This window comes from Protomyctophum bolini (assembly GCF_963924005.1).
Source record: "Protomyctophum bolini genome assembly, chromosome: 8".
Classification (NCBI taxonomy): Eukaryota; Metazoa; Chordata; class Actinopteri; order Myctophiformes; family Myctophidae; genus Protomyctophum; species Protomyctophum bolini.
In genome coordinates, this window is record NC_137869.1 from 23,336,396 (window position 1) to 23,361,280 (window position 24,885).

Here is a 24,885-nt window from a genome sequence, read left to right on the forward strand (position 1 = left end):
GAAATACCCGTTGCAGAGTACTTGGTGCAGTTACTCATACTGGAGGCCAGTTTTACTGGTAGTACCGACATATGTCCATATGCAGGCTTCTGTCGGATGTAGCCTGGAGGCCTGCAGGTGTTTTGTTAGCAGAGCCAGAGATGGACACAAGCCGACAGACATCACTTCCTCTAGTCTTGTGGTTCATACGGCAAGTTCGAAGCCAGTTAATATGCGGGACATTTATAGATTAAGGTTGAACCTTTTTTTATATGTCATTTGTATCCAGTGAAAACATTGACCAGACAGTATACATTTTGGCTATATGAACTGACAAATAGTCCCACAATTCAGTTAACTAAAAAAAACACTTTATTTTCAAAAGATGATTAACAAAAGTGAAAATTAAATAGATTTTAGTTGGATGTGAAAATCGCATTCCAGTAAGCACTGAGATTTGACTGTTTGCCTATGATAAGCTTATTTCTTACTCAAAGAGATAAGTTGCTTCAAGACTCACAGCACAGTTCACTTCATACTAGTGTAGAATGTCCACCCACTGACACTTCACATTTCTGGTGTCCTGAGGAAACCAATCAAAAAATGTTGCCATTCCTAAATGGACTTTTTGGATAAAGACCGGCTTCTGGAGGACACAGACAATGTAATACAATAAGGCAGTGGAAAGACCAACATGAATAAAGGAACTCACTTTTTCAAAGCAACATTGTTACACTTATTTACTGCATGGCCTAGGTATTCAACATAAAAACATAGTTAAACAGACATACACAAAGTCCATCAATAGTTATAAAAACAAAATAATGTTCCTGAGTCCAGGGTCAGGGGTGAACTCAATACGATGTTGTGAAGATCAAGACAGTGTCAGAATGCGGCCTGGGAGAAATACAGCCATCAGATCAAGGGCACTTCCTGTCCACACACTGCTTGCCCCCTTCCTCGTACTCCTGTTTGGAGATCCACATCTGCTGGAAGGTTCCCTAGGAGACAAAGACATTTTCACCCCCACTAAAATACTGATGACAAAGTTAGCTAGACTGACAACTGCCTGGCATGTCGTGTCAGTAGCACCGAAGAGTATGAGTATGAATGGGCCCTTAGGGTCAACATTTCAGAGCAATGGAGTATGGAAAAGAGGTGAAGAAACTAGTGCAAGCCTTTTGGAATGGGTGGAGAAAACGGTCAGGTGTGATAGGAAAGTATCAGCAAGAATGAAAGGGAAGGTGTACAAGACGGTGGTGAGACCAGCTATGTTGTATGGTTTAGAGACCGTCGCACTGAGGAAAAGACAGGAAGCAGAGCTGGAGGTAGCAGAGAATAAAATATTGAGGTTCTCTCTGGGAGTAACAAGGATGGGTAGGATCAGGAATGAGTTCATCAGAGGGACAGCACATGTCAGATGTATTGGAGTTAAAGCCAGAGGCCAGACTGAGATGGTTTGGACACGTACAGAGGAGGGATAGTGAGTATATCGTTAGAAGGATGTTGAGATTGGAACTGCCAGGCCTAGAGGAAGACCAAAGAGAAGATTTATCGATGTAGTGAAAGAGGACATGAAGATAGTTGGTGTGAGAGAAGAGGCAGAGGAAAGGGTGAGATGGAGGCAGATCATTCGCTGTGGCCAACCACGGAAGGGAAAAGCCGAAAGGAAAAGTTGAAGTAAAAGTAAATTACAGAAATGAATCCCTAAACAGCTGATAATGTGCTCTTAAGCAAGGCACATCACTCATTACTTACTAGTGATGCCAGGATGGAGCCTCCTATCCAAGCACTGAACCGTCGTTCCACTGTTGTGTTGTTAGCGATCAGCTTCAGCCTCATGCTCTGTAGACAACATGTTAGAGTTAGACTAGCAGAACATTAAAAAAATGGTGTTCAGAAAGTAAAGTATGCACATTTTAATTTTAATTATTGTAGACTTTAGTTTTCTTTTCAGTCAGATGATGGTGAAAACTTTCCCTAATCTCTAAACGTGGGGCATACTATGTATGAATACTAATACTTTTTGTAGATATTTCTGCCGAACTGTTAATACCGGTAGTTATGTTTATTTGCTGGACAAGATGGCTCCACACAAAGTGAAGACAAGAACCGGTCTTTCAATATCAGGAAGACAAAAATGAAGGAAAATAGTGAACTTGTGAGAAATCAGTGATTATTGGTGGGTCAAAGAGCTTGTCAATTTGTCAAGAATGTCAATTCTTGACAAATTGACAAGCTCTTTGACCCATGGTTGTAAAAGCCACCTTACTGGCTTTTGCATGCACACACAATCAAGTTTCAGACATGGCACATGGACAAGTACTCACAGGAGGAGTCTTCTGAGAGAGTTCTCTGTTTAGTCGATCAGTGAATCCCTGAATAAGTGTGTTTCCTCCCGTCACCACCACGCTGCCATACAGACCCTGAAAGAGACCACTATAATAGTAAGCAAATCATTTCACCCACCCCACCACATGACAAGCACACACCCTCGTCTATTTACTTCCTCCTACCGACTCTGCTTGTCGTCATGTGGCTGAGTACAGCCATGCATTATTGCTAGCACGTCAAGTGTTTATGCATGCCTTTGAAGAGGATTTGACTGGCAGTCAATTCCATGTCATGTGTCACACCTGCTTTCACAGATAGGACATTCTTAAAACCAGTTTGAGGTTAAAGAAAATCCACAAAAAAGGGGGCCAAAACCCAGAATGATTTGAATGGCTAAGCTTAAATAAAAATAATTATTTTGTGGAGTGGGTCTGTACTTGGCCCCGTTTTCCTTCTCTACCAAATCTCTTCACTGGAGACAGATCTACAATCCTACACTGGGAGCTTGTAGATTCTAGATAGTCTCCAACCGGCATTGAATTATTTGTTTTTGTATCACACTTAATGCCTATTATATTTACACCAAGTACTCGATACTGCAGAATAGGAGATACTTTACTGCACCCCCGAATCAACTTTTAAAATTCCCTTATAATTACCGGTCGAATATCGATATCACACATCCCCACGCTGGTGGTCACCACGTGGCCAACTCCTAACATGGTGTTACCAGACAGCCCCTGTGGAAATCAGACAAACATACACAGCTTTTACACAGACCTCTTTCACACCAAAAGAACCAGTGGTTATCTGAACTACGTTCATAAATGTATTTAAACACAAACTTGAATACCAGTAACAATAATTTAAAAAATATATAAATAAATCAAATATATAATTGTAAAATATTAACTTTCAAAGGAAAAATTAACACATCTCCTAACCCCTCTAATCCATTTCCCTTTTCATGACTGGGGTGAGGGGTCTAATAGATAAATCCGTAGCAGGACCCATATAAATTTCAACTACATTATTGCATTCACTCACTGTATCCGAAAACAAAACACTCTAGGACACTTGCTGTGCTATTTGAAACCATCAACCTGATTCTGGATTAAGCAATAGTTGTATTGTAGTGCCAGAGACTCTTACCTTGGCATTAGACGGGTCAAACAGTCCCTCTGGAATCTTAAGTCTCTCTGCCCCAAAATCACAGTTGTAACCATTAGGCAACTCATAGTGAACAGTTGGCATCTGGACTGCTACCCTAAGGAAAGGAAATTGGGTTAGGTTAAACAGTTTCAACCAAATAAAAAAAACTAGCCCATCTGCAAGCTTACAGTGCGATGCAAGGCGATGTGAGCTTGCACATCATCTATTTGCTACCTTTGCAGGACACTGTTGTACCAAGTATAAAATAGGTCAGGGCTTAAAGGAGAATTATGGAGTAGCCATGCACGGTCAAAGCTGAGGAGTGCTCTGTATATTTTAATTTTTCCACTTCTTCCAATGATCAATCATGGATATATTATTATTATCACCATTTTACTAACAAAACAGCTAGTCCCATTCTACAAATGCCTCCTAAATCAGTGGTCACTGGTTATCAAACCTTTTCAATATGTATTTGTACACATAAAAATGTGTTAAATAAATCTGCCACTGGGTGGCAGCAGAGTGTACTGTAGGTAAACTAACAAAGGAAATAGAGCATGCACCTCCACTCTAGCCCAGGTGCTAGACAAAAAGGCAGTACAAGATGAAAAATAGAGTCTGCAACACTGGTATGAAACTCAGCTCCACTAGTTTATTAGATTGGACGTTTCCATCCCTTATACTAGGATCTTCTTCAGGAATGATGTGACATGGAATGGGTGTGCACCTATATACAGGAAGGGGTAGGGGTACAACTGATTGGCTCTAACGATGGGTGGTGACTACTGCCACCTAAGCCCAAACCAATCAACCAATTTCCCATGTCACATGTTTGAATATACACAAATACAAAAATATATAACAGGTACAGAATGTGTACAAAATATGCAAAATCTAAGCACAATAATACACATTGATTTCAGGATACGACACAAAAAGGTTGTCATGGATAAAATCTAATTTTAAATTCCAGATGACTCATTTATTAATCGTTTGGTGTTGAAAATAAAAAGGACCCAAAGCTCCTAGTGAGGAAGCTGAGACCATTACTTTGATTATCAACAATTGTGTCCGATGCTGAGAACAAATGAGGATGAGGATTAGTAGTTCTTCAGGAGGGGCACTCCATCAGAGTACATCATCCGACAACCTACAGATAAGAAAGAGAACATGTGAGATACAAATAGTACAACAGGTGAGTACCTAAACATAACAAAGTGTGGGACATGCCATGCACACTGTACTACTGCAAGAGTTAAAATAAAGTTAAAAACAAGTTAGAAACCTCCAGTAAAAGGGGGATAAATTCACCAAAAAAGTACTCAAAAGGATACTGGATTAAGAGACTCATAATAAATGTACAATTATAGGAATGGTCTGATGTCGAAAGACTCATTCAAGCCCTTATTAACAGTATTGAGGGTTGACATCCAAAATGTTTCACGCTGCAGGAGTAGAACATCAACGTCTCCACCCCTAGGTGGCAGTTGGACTCTTTCAATACCAATATACCTCAAGGAGGAAATACAATGTTGGGCTTGGTGGAAATGTAGGGCTACAGGACTTTTGAAATTTTTGTTTCTTATGTCACTCCTATGTTCTGAAATTCTGGTTTTAAGGGGTCTTAGAGTTTTGCCTATGTAGGCAAGTCCACACACACACTTAAGCATATAGACCACATTATTTGTCGTACAGCTGATAATGCCCTTGACTTTGAAAGTCTTGCCTGAAGTGGGGTGATTAAATGTATGACATTTAGATGTGAAACCACATTGTGCACATCTGCCACACTTGTAATTAAGAGCCAAGAGGTTCTTAAGATTAGGTGGTCTTTTGTACACTATGCGAGGAGGGGCAGAGAAGGTTCTTCCTAGGGTGGGATCTGACCTCAAGATATGCCAATGCTTTCTGATCGTTGCTTCGAATTGTCTACCGAATGGAGAATACTGTGTATAACAGTTAATTTGTTGGGCTTCATCAGTCTTCTCCTTTGTTTTAAGACAGAGATCTAATTGGGTACATTCACTGAATTTGTCTATGGCAGGTTTGACAGATCCATTCATCCTTTACTGATGTACCTCCAGGCAGACTTGTTTCAGGGATAGGCTCTCTTACAGAGAAGATTTCTTAATTTATTGATTATTTCCTTAAGCCACATGTTTTTGCACTACCCTCTTACTTAAGGGACTCTAGTGAATTCATTCAGGTCCTACAAACCATAGAATCAGTTAACAATGAGTCTTTTCTTGTTACACTAGATGTGGAAAGTTTATATACGAACATCCCACACCAAGGTGGTCTAGAGGGAATTGAACACTTTCTCAATCAGAGGGTTGAAGTTATCCCCAGCACTAAATGTTTGAAAGATCTCACTGAAATAGTGCTTACTAAAAACCTTTTCTTGTTTGAAAATGACTTTTTACAAAAATGTGGTACGGCTATGGGTAGTAAGATGGCACCCAATTACGCTAACCTTTTTGTTGGGCTCCTTGAAACTGATTTTATTTTTGATTCCAGGCACAATCCGTTTCTACAACACATTCAGTTGTGGAAACGTTATATAGATGATATCTTCCTTATCTGGACTGGTTCTTCTACAGAGTTGACAGCCTTCCACATCTTTTTAAATAACAGCAGTCATTCTTTAAGGTTCACCATGGCCTCGTTGCCGAATGAATTTTCTTGACATTCTTATCATTAAAGAAAATAACAGACTAAACATGGATCTGTATAGGAAACCGACAGACCAAAATGCCCTGTTGCATGGTGAAAGTTATCATCCGACCCCATTGAAGAAGGGCATCCCTATGGGTCAGTTCAAACGGGTACGTAGGATCTGCAGCTCAGATCAATCATTCACTACACATGCAAATTACCTCTAAAATCGTTTTGAACAACGTGGGTACCCAGATGAATGGATCAAACCTGCCATAGACAAATTCAGTGAATGTACCAAATTAGATTGTCTTAAAAAAGGAGAAGACTGATAAAGCCCAACAAATTAACTGTTATACAGAGTATTCTCCATTAGGTAGACAATTCGAAGCAACGATCAGAAAGCATTGGCATATCTTGAGGTCAGATCCCACCCTAGGAAGAACCTTCTCTGCCCCTCCTCGCATAGTGTACAAAAGACCACCTAATCTTAAGAACCTCTTGGTCAGGTCACATTTACCCCAGGAGACACCCACACATTTTTTGTCTGATATTCCAGATGGTAATTACAAGTGTGGCAGATGTGCAGTTGTGCACAATGTGGTTTCAAATCTAAATGTCATACATTTAATCACCCCACTTCAGGCAAGACTTTCAAAGTCAAGGGCATTATCAGCTGTACGACAAATAATGTGGTCTATATGCTTAAGTGTGTGTGTGGGCTTGCCTACATAGGCAAAACTCTACGACCCCTTAAAACCAGAATTTCAGAACATAGGAGTGACATAAGAAACAAATTTCAAAAATCCTGTAGCCCTACATTTCCACCAAGCCCAACATTGTATTTCCTCCTTGAGGTATATTGGTATTGAAAGAGTCCAACTGCCACCTAGGGGTGGAGACATTGATGTTCTACTCCTGCAGCGTGAAACATTTTGGATGTCAACCCTCAATACTGTTAATAAGGGCTTGAATGAGTCTTTCGACATCAGACCATTCCTATAATTGTACATTTATTATGAGTCTCTTAATCCAGTATCCTTTTGAGTACTTTTGTGGTGAATTTATCCCCCTTTTACTGCAGGTTTCTAACTTGTTTTTAACTTTATTTTAACTCTTGCAGTAGTACAGTGTGCATGGCATGTCCCACACTTTGTTATGTTTAGGTACTCACCTGTTGTACTATTTGTATCTCACATGTTCTCTTTCTTATCTGTAGGTTGTCGGATGATGTACTCTGATGGAGTGCCCCTCCTGAAGAACTACTAATCCTCATCCTCATTTGTTCTCAGCATCGGACACAATTGTTGATAATCAAAGTAATGGTCTCAGCTTCCTCACTAGGAGCTTTGGGTCCTTTTTATTTTCAACACCAAACAATTAATAAATGAGTCATCTGGAATTTAAAATTAGATTTTATCCATGACAACCTTTTTGTGTCTTATCCTGAAATCAATGTGTATTATTGTGCTTAGATTTTGCATATTTTGTACACATTCTGTACCCGTTATATATTTTTGTATTTGTGTATATTCAAACATTTTTATTATTATTGTGACATGGGAAATTGGTTGATTGGTTTGGGCTTAGGTGGCAGTAGTCACCACCCATCGTTAGAGCCAATCAGTTGTACCCCTACCCCTTCCTGTATATAGGTGCACACCCATTCCCTGTCACATCATTCCTGAAGAAGATCCTATTCAAAACGTCGAATCTAATAAACCAGTGGAGCTGAGTTTCATACCAGTGTTGCAGACTCTATTTTTCATCTTGTACTGTAGGTAAACCCTGCCAGGGATATTTGCCTATATTTGGTCATTTTCATTTCCGTTTTCCCGGCTTGGAGGCCGTCATTGTAACGATCGGCTTGCATTACCATTAGTTCACAATGTTTACCTTTACAAAATCACAAAACTGAACCTCGGATGGATAGTCAAAACCACGGACAGCGCTCAAACTTTCAGAAATACGAGGCATAGAAAATTCTACTTTGAACGGAGGTCTATGGGGGCCGTGCAAAGATTCTGGTGCTGGGGGTGACAGAGGCTTGATTGCTTAGTAACCGGACCAATGTTAAAAGGTGTTTTCGGCTAAACCGTTTCATATTTGGTGCAATGCTTTAGGTACGAACATGTTTGTACCTAGCAGACAACATACCTAGGGGAGGGGGGTCAGAGTACAAATATGTTCATACTTAGAAATAAAAGAGTTAAAAAATGTCAAACTCTTCAGATGTATAAGCTTGCAATGCGGCACCAAGTGACACGCTGTGAGCTTGTATATCTGACAAACCTATGTTGCTATATACTGTATGAAGCTCAAATCTAAAATGACAGATGCTTTCCCGGTTTTAATGAGTTAAGGCAGTAACAACTCTCAATGAGCAACTAGGTAAACACCTATATATATATAGAGGTAAGGGAAATTGATCGCTAGAATTGAAATCTTCTGTAATAGGTTTCAAGATTAAATTCCATAATGGTCTTACTGTTCATCATATGGTGAGTCTGACACCTGCAGCACAGAGGCCTGGAAGTCCTGGATTACAGTCTGTAGATGGCAGCAGGGAAGACAAAAAAACAGCACATGATCATTCACAGCAGAGTTGTCTGGTCTCAAGAGCACATTTTGATGGTCTTTGACGTTGCATTGTAAGTTTGAAGTTGTACAACAAAGTATAATACAGATCTTAACACATTTAGACCGGGAACACCATGTAACTATACCTTTCAATCCGGGAACCCCTTTTGGGGTTGTTGTTGCTATGTACAGAGAAAACTTGGGTCAGGATTTAGAAGGTGTTTTTAGATTGGTTATTGCCCGGTTCTAAATATTCCAAGTCAGAAAGGGGTGTTGCTTACATTACACATGTAGTTATGCCAGGAGCGCGTAACTTGAGGTAGTTTCTCTTTCTTCTTCCAGCTAGCCGGTGCACCCTCACGCACAGCATCCTGTAAGGACAAACAAGGTGGTTTTGGACAGTGGCTATTCTCTAAGACAGCAATGAATAGAGTAGGTGGAGGTGAAAACACATTGCAGGTATATACACAGCACAGATGCACACAGCCATTCTGACCTGGGCACATATCACTAGAGCGTGTATAGAGCAGATACGTACAGCCATTCTGGGTGCATACAATACATATCACTAGTACTGTACAGTTTACAGCTCAGATGCACACAGCCATTCTGGGTACATGTCACTAGTACGGTTATACAACATATAGATGCACAAAGCCATTCTAAGTACATATCACTAATATGGTGAACCAGATAGTGGTGCTCCTGGTCTTTCTGTTAAGCCATACTGTGTATAACGTTTGTTTCAGTAGTCTTATTTTGGCGACACCTGTCAATAGGGAAAGAATGTTCCTAGCACACAGGATATTTTGGAAAACAACACTAACACGTCGTCAGAAACAGTATTTATCAATATAAAAATACATAAATGCATTTCCGTCCATGTAATCTTTTGGCATGAGTTTTGGGGCTGACACTCGTGAAATTGAAGTGTCTAGAGAAGTTGTCAAAAAACACATTCATGTGGAATGGTTGTGAGAAGAAAATAAACAGAGAAAGATATCACTTTAATTGAATAAGTTACACAGTATGGCTTTAAGTCTGTTTATGTTAACTTGTGTTGAGAGTTGACATAGCCAACATCATTGCATGCAAACATAAATCCAGAAGACATGGATTGGATGAGATCATCATCTAGAAATATGTAGTGTGGTTTAAATGACAGACATAGGATGAGCATTGTGTATGTATACAGTATACAGCATGTGGGTTGCAGTGGGTATATCACAAACACAAGCTCGACACACAATGGATCTGTTTGCAGCGTGCATACACAAAATACAAAAATGAAGCACTCAATCTCCTTCAATAGTGCCAAGCCTAGAACACATATTTGTGAAATAAAGTACTTACAATACACCTCCCACCACCGTGAGATAAATAGTCAGTGAGATATGAAAATGGTTTTGACTTACTTTAGCAGGTCTCACCTTTGATGCAATCATGTAAGGAGGGACTATTTCAACACTTAATTCTTGAAATAGCTCTCTACATTGCATGCTCATAAAGTCTCCAGCCAGGGGTGACTTCACAATGCCTATCAGAGGGAAAAATTTAACAAAGTTACTAGTAGTCGCAGACTGAGCACAATTAAATATAATCCTGCTCATCTAGCTGCAGTGAAACACAAGACAGAATTGCAGAAGCCTAAATTGATACATAAATATGATGTGTCTGTGTGACTGAAATCGATAAAATCATTTTAGTTGAAACGGTAATGTAGAGTACATTGTATTGTACTGGGGTCTGCATTGTATTGGGGACAGAAAGGACAGGCTCATATAAAAAGGTAATAGATATACAGTATCAAGTTCATGCTTAGATTAAGTAGGCTAAGTATTTATAGAAGACTGTTACTCGATGTGTTGTTTGTATAATTATGTAAAATCAAAGCATAACAACTTAAACCCGAGTGAAAAAGGAATGAATGAATAAATGAAAAGCTTAATTTGACAACAATGTCAAATATGTGTTGAACAATTTTAAAATGTTTTTCAAAATAGTAAAATGCAAAGGGATAAGGGATTAAACTTGGATTTTCTTTGCCGTTATTAGTTTAGACCTTCACCTTTTGGATACAATGTGCAGAAAAGGGTAAGCAGCGTTATTATTATTTTTCTGAACCGCAGTGATAGGGGGATAGACAGACTGGCAGTGGGTGAAGTCATGTGGCCGTCCACAGACTCCACACAAGCAACTGAACGTGGAGAAAGTTACAAAGCACACAATTTGTGCCAAGGTAAGTTGTTTGTTGTTTATTAGACGATTTATTTAACCATTGTTTAGTAAAAGTTGACGTTAATAGTATGATTTAGTAGCAGGGAGGGTGAACGAGAACGCAGACATAACACGGTCCTCAGTGGAGGATCGCAGGTAGAAGAACATGTTTAACACGGTCCTCAGTGGAGGATTGCAGGTAGAAGAACATGTTTGTCCTGCTTAGCAACGGTATCGGGGCAGGTGCGCGAGTGGGTGGGGCTTACCGCAAGGTCTATTATGCAAACTATGTGCATAATGCATACACTGTATACAATTATGCACACAAAGTCTGTTAAAGACGGGGACAATCTCAGTGGAAAAGTGACATTTACACCGGTATTTTATATAAAATGTTTATTATTATAATTTCAACTTTATTGAAACAAGAGCTGTTATGACCATTGTGTTTTACTGGAAAATTCCATAGTGTGGCAATTATTCTCAGCCATTGCTGAAAAGATCACCCAAGCCCAAGATGACTCGTGTCCCACAAGAGTCATTATGGGAGGTGCACTTGCACAGTTAAGTTAACAGTTAAGATTCAAGCAGGCTTGAATCTTAACATTTACAATGTTAAGTTGTCAGTGAACCAAATGATCGCCGTGCAGTAGACACTGGAGGAAAGGCTAATACAGGACCCTTTAGACAAGTGTCACTCAACAAAAATTACATTCTCCACTTGACAGTCACCTTGCTGCAGGACGTAGCCGTCATGTACAGGAATAGCTGTGGTGTGTGTGGCCCCACTGTCCAACACCAGGCCTGTGGAACGCCCATTGGCAAAGCTGAGATCCTCAGAGTCAAGGAAATGTTACAGTAAATATTTTGATGGACAGAAATATAGATATCATGTCTAAAGGGCCATGTTAGATCCTCCAATCTCCTATCATATCAAAACTGATAATCTGTGAGCAAATGTGAGCTTTGTTGCTATGATTGTACTGCAATGCGGGGACTGACGTAAAGGATACGAAGACAGCACCGCTGTTTTACAAAGGAAGAAAGCAGGAATGTTGTAATGCTCGAACATCAGTTCTGTCAGCTTCTCCCGCTTCGCTCGCGTGTTCCACTGCAGACAGATAGAACAGACCATCGTACCATTCACATTAGATCACAGACAGAACAGACCATCGTACCATTCACATTAGATCACAGATAGAACAGACCATCGTACCATTCACATTAGATCACAGATAGAACAGACCATCGTACAATTCACATTAGATCACAGACAGAACAGACCATCGTACCATTCACATTAGATCACAGTATTCTTTATCAAATAAGGTTTATTGGAGATTCAAGGTACACAGGAGGATATTGTACTTGGCATTACAATGATCATCAAGGCATCTGCCACATTCGATATTTTATCAGCCACCAAGACATTTTAGTGTAGGATCTGAATGATGACTCACTCACAGACAGACACATTTGGCTGCTTGATGACACAAATTAATGTTGATCAGGCCTCTTATACTTACTGAAGCTTCTGACATGAGCACTGGGTGCAGACTGGGCTCGGACTTGAAGTGCATCTTATAGGTGTGATCTAGAATGGCCTGGAAGCTGTCCCAGTCCTCGACTACACAAGGGGTAAGAACAGAGAACATTGATCATGTATAACATATAATTATGTTCCATGTGCTTTTTCACTGAGAAACTATGACTAAGGAAGCTTTCTATTGCATGCAATGAGGTTGAGTTTTTCTAATTTGGATACAACTTGATTTCCAGTGTAAAATTACTACTGATGTTCTTTAACCATTATATCAATCGATCTTTATTTCAGATTATAATAGGTCCATATAAAAGAGAATACCGGGGGCAACACAACAAAAACATTTAGAAAATCTAATAACAATACAGACAGACACCCTCTTTAATGTCTCCAAAAACAAGAAGAGTACCTAATGCATGCTCTACTTAGGCATGGTTAAAGGCTAAAGCCATTATAATTTAAGTCCTTCAACCTCGCCATAAAACTGTACATCAGATTCCTAAAAACAGTATAGAGTGGGAAGTGGGAACACCACTGTTTACAAACAATTGGCACTTGTCCACCTCGGAAGCCTTGACATCATCACCATAGCCCAAACCACACCAAAGGGTCGTGTTGGGACAAAGCGGTTTTTAAGGTAGACCACACCAACTCTGTCCCAAGTCCCAACCTGACCCTTTGATGTGGTTTGGGCTTTACACACATAGGGCCTGATTCTTCAACGCGTTTACGCTGATATAATGACGTGAAGCTAGCGGAAAGGCATTTACGTGGATTTCCCACATTCATTTGGAATTCATGGAAATGGCCGTGAACTTGACGCTCACGTAGGTTGGTCGGAAACTCCGTAAAATCCCACGGGACCTCTTTAGGTGGCGGACGAATTTACGGATATATTCAGAAGGCTTTAGTCTTCATGCTGAATCAATAAATAGTTCCCAAATCGCAGATAAAATATGTAGCCGACCCTATAACATTGTTCAGCACATAAAAAAATGATATATAAAACTTGCACTTGTATGCCTATGCATGCATTCTAGAGGCAAGTCCCATAAGGAAACTGCCCCTGCAAGCGACACATTTTTATTTATTTATTAGGATATTTCTATAGCATGCGCGATTGCGCTGCTCACTTGACAGCCTTCTCTAGGCTACTCGCAGTGCAACGTGTTGTGAGCTTGTAGATCGGCTCCCGTGGACTCACGCTGAATGTTAAAAAACAAACTCACAATTATAATAAGAACATAGGCCTACACTTATCTGCATTCTGCACTGTACGAATCCAACATTGTTTAGTGTGTGTTAGTGTTATTTAGTGAGTCAGTTCTCTGACTGTCGGGGTGTGTGTGTGTGTGTGTGTGTGTGTGTGTGTGTGTGTGGGGCGGACAGGAGTCCAATCTGGGTGAAATTTACATTGGAAAATTAATATAACGGCGCGGTGAGCCCGGCAAGGACAGAACACGGCCCGGCCCGACTGTTATATGGTCTATCTATGGCATTCTATGGTTCACAGACATGCCGGTCTGACAGACAGACAGCAGTCACGACGAGGGCTATAAATCCACATTATGGCATCAGCGCGTGCAATTTGGCCAGTCAGTTTTAAGCCAGCTCACCTTAATTAATTATAATATGGGCAACGTTGTAGCTGTGTAGGCTATATGCTGTAGGCTAGCTACTACATTGATCTCATCATGAGATGAATCAAGTTTGCCGTGTCCCGCGAATCATTTTAATATGACGACATCATGAAATGAATTTACATCTGATAAATCGGATATCTATTTTACTTCTGCAGGCGAGTGTTCTTTCTTTTTTTATAACCCTGCAGTGCATTCATCAGTATCATTGCCGAGTTGTATATAGCATTTGGTCGTGTGGTGAACAGTACAAATTAACTTCTTTCTCATTATGTGAAAGTAACTGTAACATATCAGTTAACTCTGACATTTAAGGATCGAGTGAAGCAATGCGTGCCAAGTTGGCAAGTTTCGTTTATAATTATTTTTATACATATAACTCGCGCTGTTTGCTTGAAGATCTGTCCGTGCAGAGAACCTCCTGTCAAAATTAACTACTCTACAAGCTCATCGCGCTGTTGTATAGAATTTAAAGTTTGGGAATCCTCTGTGCCGGCTATGATGACGTATTTCGAGATTTCCTGTTGCCTTATATGGTGTAGAATGGGCGTGGATGTTCCAACTAACCAGGCGACAACAGGCGAATCGCTTGGGGAAAATGCGGAAAGGATACACTCAGCGATCCGCATAAATGAAGTGATTACACCAGCTTCTCTGAATAACACGTCATCTCAACGTAGCTTGATCGGACGGATAAATACGATATCTGTTTCCGCCACAGTGCAACGGTGGCGTATTTCTTTTTAATGAATCAGGCCCATAGAATGTATATGACTTGTGCATAACAGTACTGTCTCAGTCTGAACATCATCACCACCACATAGGTCATCCCTAATGATGTGACCCAGATATTTGACCTTGTCTTTTCTAGCACTTATGGCTTTGTTTTTTCTTATTAAAGTTGGTTCAAGTATCTCGGGGTCTTGTTCACGTGTGAGGGGAGGACGGAGAAGGAGATCAGCTGGAGAATCGGAGCGGCAGGGGCGGTATTGCAGTCGCTGTACCGCACTGTTGTGACGAAAAGAGAGTTGAGCCAGAAGGCAAAGCTCTCGGTCTACCGAGCAATCTTCGTTCCTACTCTCACCTATGGTCACGAAGTGTGGGTTATGACCGAAAGAATAAGGTCGCGAATACAAGCGGCCGAAATGAGTTTTCTTCGACGGGTGGCTGGCATATCCCTTAGAGATAGGGTGAGAAGTTCAGTTACACAAGAGAGACTCGGAATAGAACAGCTGTTCCTTCGCCTGTAAAAGAGCCAGTTTAGGTGGTTCGGGCATCTGGTTAGGATGCCTCTCTGGCGTCTCCCTAGGGAGGTCCTCGACGTGGTTGAAGATGGATGGATGGAAGTTGGTTCCTTCCTTTCCATATGTAAAGCATAACGACATAAATCTGAGCTATTATTATCATTGAGCACCTTGTTTGGTTTTGCTATATAAATTAAACAGGTCCTCATTCATGAGTGAAGACAGACAGTCACCGCACTAGTACTGAACAGTTAACTTGCACAATGAGACCCTCGCAGTTCATACACTGACTGACTTGACTACACAATACACATTCACAACATTAATTTAATGCACATTTAATGTCACTGCCAACAGTTAAGCCACCCCCTCCAACGAAACCAAGTGACCTTGAATCTCATAGGCACATGCCTGCAGAAGGACCAACGTCACACATAAACGTGCACCTTTTGGCATCATCATTGGGTCAGATGGCAGAGAAAGTAGAGCAGTGGGGGATAATTTGAGCGACAGGCACCAATGTTCCAGGTCATCTCTCTAAGGGGGCCTGCAATCCCACAGCTCAGTTCTGCCGCAATTAAGATTGGGGTCACAGTCTTCTCTAAATAGACCCACAGCTATACCCCTCCTGGACTGGATTTTTGATTAGCATAGTCAGCTACAGTATGTCAGTGTGTAGGAGTACAATGCTCCATATTCAGTCACACTTCTGAGGGGACAGTGCAGTCTAGCAAACACAGCTGTATGTTTAGAGCAAGTACAACCAAATTGGAGTGTAGAATGTAAATATTCATTTGAATTTGAAGTGCATGCTTTTGGGGGGGGGGGGGGGGAGAAAGTAAAAGAAACTAAGAAAGCAAAGTAAAGAAAGGAGAAGATCAATTAATAGTAAAGCATGACTGTTGTGTTCCACCTAAACAATTTATTAAAGAAACTTATATAGCATGGAGGAGGCAAAATGGTCACGTTTATTTAAATCTATTTGAAGCCAGAAACAAGATATCCTTAGGTTACAATGATACTGTAAGTAGGGCATGGAAAGGTCTGAAAAGTCTGCCATATCAGTGCAATATTTCGATCCTCCATGACTGACCAAAAAGACTATTGGCAGTAAATGGTTCATCAGATCAAAATGTAAAAATGTTTAGGGTACCGGTATTCACACATGCTTGCACATTACAGACGCACTAACATCCAGTTGTGGAGTTCAACACTACAAATGCTCAGGAGTGTCTTGTAATAGCTACCGACCACAACAGTACACCGTGTGTGAACTGTTTTCAACAATCAATAAGTCTCATTCTGGGTTGGTGAAATGGGCCATTGTGTCACATACCAAATTCTAGCTTTCTGTGTAAATGTTTTGGTTAAACTAGATGATAGGTGTTGGACTACAACAGCTTATATTTGAGTCCGTCTGTGACTGTGACAGAATCTGTTTGTGATCATGTCATTTTGGAAAGCAATACACATCTGTATATCAGCTGCTCAGCATATATAACTGACAAAAAAACAACTGAACACTTACTCATGCCATTCTTGAGCGGTGACATGACCTCCATGTTTTCTCTGGGCACCCTCAGCTGGTTGGTGTCAATGTAATAGGTGGTCCCGCTCTGCTTGCTCTTCTCTCCGTCCGTCTCCATGGGAGTGCTGCCATCTTCTCGGTCCAGAGTCACACCGATGACCGTAGGAAAGTCCGCCTGAACCGGGCCCAAACCCAAAATAAGGACAAGATGAGTCAGAACAAGCTCTATAACAGTCTGTTGAGTTTAGATTAAGTTTCCGGGGAAAGACATGAAACGCCGGATCGAACCAGTCCAGTGCACTTGTTCTGATTATGTGGTCAACACAATAGCCTGTCAGCCTCAACTCAATTGTGAGGTTCCACAATACTGCATCTCTGCTCAATGCCCATGTTGTTACTTAACCGACTAGACTTGTGCTCAATATTCTCTTCAGCATAGCACGCCTACGTTATCACCAGAAAGTCCATAACTCCAGTTTTAGATTATCTCCATTGATATGCATCTACACCTCAGCAGCCATTGTAAATTATGTTGAGGGGTGTGAATTTAAGGGTTGTTCTTAATTGATGCGTGTGCGTGACTGCGTGCTCCTAAGAAATATCTGGGCAGACGGCGTGGTACTGCATGCAATGACCAATGCAACACTTCCTAGACTAGACCACACACACGCGCTTCTGACATTTGCCATGCCACCTATACAGCAGGACCCAATGATCCATTACAAAATGTAAAGCCTTATACTCAATAGTACAATGGTGTCTTCTTACTTTTTAGCAAGCGATAGATAGCTACTCTCCCGCAATGAACTATATAATGCCCGACTAGTACAAGCATCGAAAATACAAATCTACATACAAGCTTGATGCGTGACACCGGCAAGCAAATAATGTGAGTATATAAACCAGGCTTATCCACCCCTGATCATTTCCAATGTGTCGACACATTGGCCCAGATGGTTAGCTCAACCGTTTGGGCACCTACTGTAGGCTGCTGAGCCAGCCTGACGGCGTGCCGCGAGTTCGACCCCCGATCCCGACGGCATTTGCCACGTGTCAAATATCTCACAACGGGTAAGGGCTAGTACAAATAAATTACACAATAATCAAACACTTTATTTACAACACACAGATATAAAATCATATTATTACGACGTACATGTTCAATCAATTATTCCATCAAAGCAAACGAACTTACAGTTCTCTTGTATCATACCGTACTTGTATTATTTTCCACCACGGAGTAACCTCGCATCAGACTATCCAGCATAGCTATATCCACCTCAGTGGACAGTCAAGACGGGCAGTGTCGGTAGGCCAATCAGAGGCAGGACGCAAAATAGATATACGCATCAATAAAGGCAGAAAAGCCCACAAAAAGATTTGTCGACACACATTCTGATGATAGCCGTTAAGTGTTTTTGATAGGGTCGGTCATAGGTTAGTCAACATTTTATTTTATCCAATATGTTTAACATGATACTCAAGGGCTTTAAATCCTTGTGCAGCATAATTTATATAAGGAGTTGCGGACTTGCGGTAGTTGAGAGCGTGTTCAGCCACCACCACAGTCCACAATTTCACGCACAGACGGTCTGAAGTGTATCTCCGTTATAATTGGCTGAGCAGAGGTGAATCTGAGGTGAACACTGGCTACTGACAGATGATCTCATTCGCTGACTATTGCACTGTCTCAAGCTCACCAAGAACATCTCGCACTAGGGCTCATTTCAGCATTGACACTCTGTGTGTGTGTGTGTGTGTGTGTGTGTGTGTGTTTCGCGCAAATCAAATTTGTGATCAGTACCATTTAACAAAGTTCAGCTTTTAACATGCACGTCTTTTGCGAAAAAAATGAAATGGGTAAACAGCTGGTTCGAAGCTGGTTTGTACCCATTAAGACCCCACCATCCCAAATCAATCGCTGTTCCACTGCCGTTTAGTATAGTATATGAAACAGACCAGTAAGACGCGCAAACGCGGGAAGCGAACGCATAACCATATAAGGAGTCCCCAAAGCAGCTATACGTCCAAATATGGAGTGTGTTGCATCACAAATCACTCAGCTCCATATATGGGCACAAAGGGGGGACACACGCACGCACGCACAGACAGACATGGTCTGCTAGGTCTCATAGTAAGTGCTCACTGCGTTCGCAACAAGTACCCATAGCTTCCTGGGACACAGTCAAGACACAGAGAAGCCAAGAGCTCAACTCAATTTATGCCACCTGTCTCCAGAGTGATAGTCCTCATTTTTCTGAAGATGGCGTTTTCCTCCCATGGGAAAGTAAAAAGTCATGGAGGAAGAGAAGAAGATACATAGTTATTAATCAGGTCATTTTGCCTGGTCCACTTACCTTGGGACAATCTTCTCCCGCATAGCCAGCTCTTACTGAATACGAGCCAATATCAAAAACTAGAGCTCCCACCTCATCTGCAAAAGAGACAATAGTGCAATGAGACAACAGAAAACGCAAGACCTTACGTTATACCAAGATGCAAGACATCATGTTTAAAACCTGTGTTAGGGACTTACTCCTGCCAGTGCCATTGACACGGCCTTAGAGTGGCTCCTAATAGTTAGGATGGGTCAAATTCAAAGGATGCATATGGGGCTTCAAACAAGTATAACTTAACCAAAAGGTCTTGCATTAGATGAGGTACCCAACTGATTGACAACAATGTAAGTGTAACCACTAACAATGTGTCATATCATGCAAATCACTTCATTTCGGCCCTCTGTTGATTCTGTGCAGTGAGCTAGCTGTTGTTGTTGTGTAGCACTGTGCAGGTCGTTCAATGATCACCACATTCTTGGTAGACTCATATTCTATGACAGGAATATGGCTTTAAATAATCAACTGACCAGTGACAGAAAGCAACATGGCATAATTCCTGGGAACAAGGCGATAGAGGTGTGTATAGGTGAGCCTTGTTGCTCATGATCACCAGATGACCTCAGTATTCTGGAACTTGTCCACTAAACTGCATGTAGCCCAGGGGTCTTCAACAGGGGGAGTTACTACAGGTGGTGGGGGGATCCGATGGCAATTCCGACAGAGCATTAGTCCGACATGCAGGACCAACAATCAGACTACAGCTCGAACATGCGCTGCTCCTGTGCTTGCGGTTATGGTTAGGTTACGGTTAGGTCAGACCAATAAAATTGTCGGAACTAAAGGAACTTTTTTTTAAACAACTTGAACCCTAGAATCCCTATTCAGAGGATTCATAAATAGATAAATAGAGCTGAAAATAAATAGCAGATCTACAAGCACACATCGCCTTGTGCTGTGTAGATCTCCTCTGAGAGGTCTGGTGTACAGGGAAAAAGGAGCCAAAGGTCAAGTTTACTAAGTATTGAAGGGTTTAATTAAGACAAATGGTCCAATATCTGAAAATGCATGTTAACATGCATCCAACATATTAAATGAATAGAGATAAGTCAACAAACCAAAAACAAAACATTAATTTACAACTAGACTAGTGATGTCAAACAAGTCTACAAAGCTATCTATGACATCTATGAAACCATCTATGAACGTTTAATCTGCAACATGATTTTATACAATATGTAGTGGAGGTGCCTGCTTCATCTCTCTCTCGGCTAAGGGGTCCTTGGCCTGAAAACGTTGAAGACCCCTGCTGCAGAGCTCTAATGTATCCTAAGTGATAATTATCATAGGCATTTCGGGTGGCAACTGACATCCAGAAAAACCTCGTACAGTAGTTCGTTAAGCGTTAAGACTTAAGAGACTCATTAGGCCAGCCCACTTTCATTCATTCTTTAGCCTGCTGCCCGTGCCCGCTGACTGCTAATGGTACCGGCGGCTCAGTCGGTTGGCTCATTGTTAATCATAATTCAGTAAGGCGAGACAGACCACTTATTTTAAAAGAAAAACGATGATCGGTACTATTGTATTCACGTATCCACTGTTTACAGTGAGTAAGAGCACGTACAAGACAGTTTTGGTTTACATGTTGTTAGCAAAGTTAGCAAAGTAGCCTAAGGTGCTAGCTAATGAATGCTAGCATTAGGGCGAACAAAACGGAATAGCGTGATTGATATAATTATTTCAGAATATGTTGTCCTGGAAAATGCCACTCACCGCCCCCATACACTCCGCCGCTCATTCTTTAAATATTAAAACAAGGTAGTACCGCTTCTGGAATCTACTACTATTACTAGAAAACAGCGCTGAACGGAAATCACAACAAAAGAAATTCATGAACATGGATCAACTTAAACTGATGGCGCCACTAAGGCAAGCTATCCAACCAGAAAGGTTGGAAACTGGTGACGTCAGTATCAAGCGTGTGAGAGAGTTCACTCCAAAAGTCGACCAGACGACTGAGACGAGCAAAATATACATAACTAATATAGAGTGAGACAGTGAGTTGTTGTTAAAATATAACTATATGGGGATTATTGCAATTTTTTTATCGAGTCTGACTTTTACTTTCATTTATGATATGATAATTTCAAATCGATCATCTACTATTGATCCAAGGCTAGTGCAGTACAGTACAGTCGATGCATGGCAGTATTTGGCCACAGTACGGCTACAGCAGGTCTTTTTTCCGACACCATATTGATCCGAAACCTCAATCCTAACCTAACCCTAACCGCAAGCACGGGAGCAGCGCATGTCGGACCATCGCTTTTTCGCATCGAAGCAACGGTCCCCCCGCTGCGGAGCGGACCGTTGCCCCGTCGGCTAGAATGCTGTCGGAAAATAGTCCGCCTCCCAATAAGGACTATATGAATACAACTCTGCTGCTATTTAACTAACATGTAAATATGTAAACTCACATTGTCAAAACACTAATCATTAATAAATACGAATTAATTGCAATATAGACCCGTGTGGATGATGAGCAATTACTCTCCTGAGACACACACAGTAGATAATGCAGTCTGTGAGTGCGACCCTGTCAAATAATCGTTTTGTGTTAAAAAGTTTTTAACTTATTGACATTAAAGTTCGTAATGTGAACACATTGTACAAGGTGACCATGGTGGGGTTTTTTTTTGCTGTTTTTTATATGATATAACCAGTTGATGGCACTGTAGCTTTAAGAATACATAACGATTCCACAGTGCTTGCGTAAACGTAAAGATAGGTTTACCAGGAGTGGGGTTCGAACCCACGAGGACACTGGGTCCATTGGATCTTAAGTCCAACGCCTTAACCACTCGGCCATCCTGGTGCCATATATTGACAAGGAGTTGCTTGCTACAAGAAACAAAGACTGCCGGCCCGAAGCAGACAACCCGCAACACTAATTTAGAAGGTAAATTCGTCTAGGTGCAACTAAGGCTCACACTCAAAGAAGGAATGCCAGCACTCTGCACTCAATAAATGTCCTTTTTCACTTGATTAAGGAAGGCCCACTTGGCCAAAACGCATACATTGGCTCTCAGAGGTAAATTACATGGAGTGGCTTGCTGAAAAGAACTACCATTATCTACAAGCTAATAATATAACTGATCTACAGGCTACAAACTAACTTCACATTCTCATGTGAAGTTAGTTAATTTGTGGGACATCATTACATTTTATCCATTTTGTCCACTCCAGCTGTATTCATTTGGAGAGATACAGTAGCTACTTGGCCTTTCACATCAGCAAACTGGGATACACAATCGCTGTCACGCTTCTCGAGAGTGTGACACCAACATTACATGAGAGGCATTATCACAGAAATTACGAGGGCACTACAGCAACCTGCCACTGTGACTGTCTCTCATGGGCCAACAATAGCACAGAGATTAGACAACACCCATACCAGGACAAAGTAAACTGTATGCAGTTATGCTTTAGTTCACTGGCCCAAAGACGGCTCAAAGACGCTACTATGACTTTTCTATTACTTTTTCTTTTTGTTTTGACAAAGCCCCGGCCCCATGACTGCCCAGCCCTTCTAGCATTTGCCAGAATTGCCAGACTGTTCAATCCGGGCCTGATCGCCATCCATAGATTTCGCACAGAGGTATTGTTGGGAAGCTTGAGCGTCATTGTTGGTCCATTTTACGTTTGATAATATTTATGGTCTTGGTCATAAAATATGTGTTGCCTTCTTTGTTTAGTTATTGAGACAGTTAGAGTCTGATTATCAAGTACTGTCATTTGAATAAAAAATAGGGAAATCATTTGGTCTGGAGATACATAAGAACAACTTTGCTATATTGCTGTTGCCACTTGCTCCGCGTTGTGGTGTTCAGAGAATAGGTTTTTAGGCCATTTAGACTCCCATTGGCAGCCAGTCATGACTAAGTCGCTAGGAGGCAGACAATCATGACTAGGTTGTGTTTTAGTCGTCTTTACGGTCGTCAGTACTCAGTAGTGGTGTGTGCAAATTTAGGCCAGGCTGATACGCACTTGGAAAAAAGAAAGAAAATGGAAAAGTAGCTCAGTGTGTACAGAGGCCATTTGGTAAACAGATGGCCACTGGTTCGCCTCCCAGCTTATCCAGTATACATGTCAAAGAAAGTGTCCCTGAGCAAGACACTTAACCCCTCACCTCTCCCCTGAGTGCTCATCATGACCACCTGAGCAGTCATCAGCTGGGTGAAGCTGAAATCGAATACCCCCACAGCATTAACAAAGGTCTCCCCTTCTCCTTCCCTTCTGGTCATATTCTATATCTCAGAATAAGTGTGATTTCAATAATGAATGTAACAGGAAGCTGCTGCAGCTTCTAAATACCATGAATGATGAACTCAGACCCTGTGACCATCATTTGTCAAATGAAGAGTTGGTGGACGACTGGCTGGCAACTAGCCGTGCCACTCCCAGTCAGCACGCACGCACGCACGCACACGCACACGCACACACAAATGGACAGAAAGAGGAAGGGAGATGTGATGGCAAGGCATGCATATTTTAAGTCACTTCAGTACTCTTCAAGAGGGGCCTTTTTTTCAATGATCCATTATGCATAGCAGCTCTGGTTCTCCCTGGTATTTCTCCTACCTTCTTGACGTCAGTTGCCATTTGTAAGGGTTGCCCTGGCAACGGCCAGCCTCCCCTGGAGATATGTCTGCCGGATAATACGGCCCTGATAAAGCCTTTTAAGGCTTTACTGTTGCTACATCTTTTAATTGCCTTTGATACACTGGAAGTATTACACGGAGGTCAATGAGGTGCATCGCCAGTTCGCCACACGAAGAAACAAAATGGGAATGTGTGGATAAAAATAGGTGAAGAGAAGATGCTTTAGATTGACGTCGCATTATACCCTCTACTCTACTCTTGATTCCATCACCCGCATATTGGGACCTTACACTGTCCTGTGCAACTGATTTTGATATTACCGGTATTATATTATTGTATTTACTGTATTTCTTTACTATGCCATATACTTTGATGTTGATTTGATGTTGACACTTGGAAATAATGGTCAGCTCAACGTGGCGCTTCTGAGCAATGTGAGGTTATAACAATAATCAAATATTATGTCAAGATGAGATAACATGCAAGTTATTCCATAAACCATCACACTCCCAGCTGTTCTGTTCTGCATGTTAAGAGTAGATTCAAATCTGTTACCACAACACAGGCCGTAGTATGTTTGCATATTGGACAGCGCAACAAATGAGATACTGTGCACACAAAAAGCCTGTATACCTGTTGTGTAAGGAAAATCTCTACAGCGGAATGAAACAGCATACATTCAAATCATTCCACAGAGCTGATTTGAGTGTTGCTGTACATTTAGGTCTACAGTAATATCAGTTTACTAGCTAGGTTGGGTTTTCATCTATGCAAAAAGAAAAGAAAAAACATGTCACGGAAGGACAAGAGATAGATGAAATATGCTTAATTTATATTCCAATACACGATGGTGTTGCACAACAGAAATAAGCTTACATGTTGCATCTATGAAATGTAAATTGGGCTAGACTGTACATGAAGGATACCTGGTCCAAGCTCCCAGGGGCTATTTATAGAACAGGCAGCATGTGTGTTTTTTTCAAACACCAGGCTATTGATGTGCTATTTTTAC

The 24,885-nt window shown here is 41.2% G+C and overlaps 1 protein-coding gene across 2 annotated transcripts; it reads right to left on the minus strand.

Annotated features, from left to right (window-relative positions):
- Positions 1 to 307: 307 nt before the first annotated feature.
- On the minus strand, positions 308 to 21,118 carry actl6a (actin-like 6A). 2 transcript variants are annotated; one of them, XM_080771107.1, is made up of 14 exons: positions 20,985 to 21,118; positions 19,233 to 19,309; positions 16,876 to 17,050; positions 12,447 to 12,547; positions 11,934 to 12,031; positions 11,653 to 11,747; positions 10,134 to 10,240; positions 8,985 to 9,074; positions 8,612 to 8,673; positions 3,466 to 3,580; positions 2,973 to 3,053; positions 2,310 to 2,405; positions 1,738 to 1,824; positions 308 to 980 (listed from the first exon to the last, which is right to left on the minus strand). In XM_080771107.1, exons 1-14 carry the CDS (start codon positions 21,007 to 21,009, stop codon positions 900 to 902), a joined length of 1,290 nt encoding a protein of 429 aa, XP_080627233.1. In that variant the 5' UTR covers positions 21,010 to 21,118; the 3' UTR covers positions 308 to 899. The 2 variants fall into 2 exon arrangements, with proteins under 2 accessions (XP_080627233.1, XP_080627232.1); XM_080771106.1 differs by having other exon boundaries at positions 309 to 980; positions 10,119 to 10,240.
- Between the last annotated feature and the right edge of the window lie 3,767 nt (positions 21,119 to 24,885).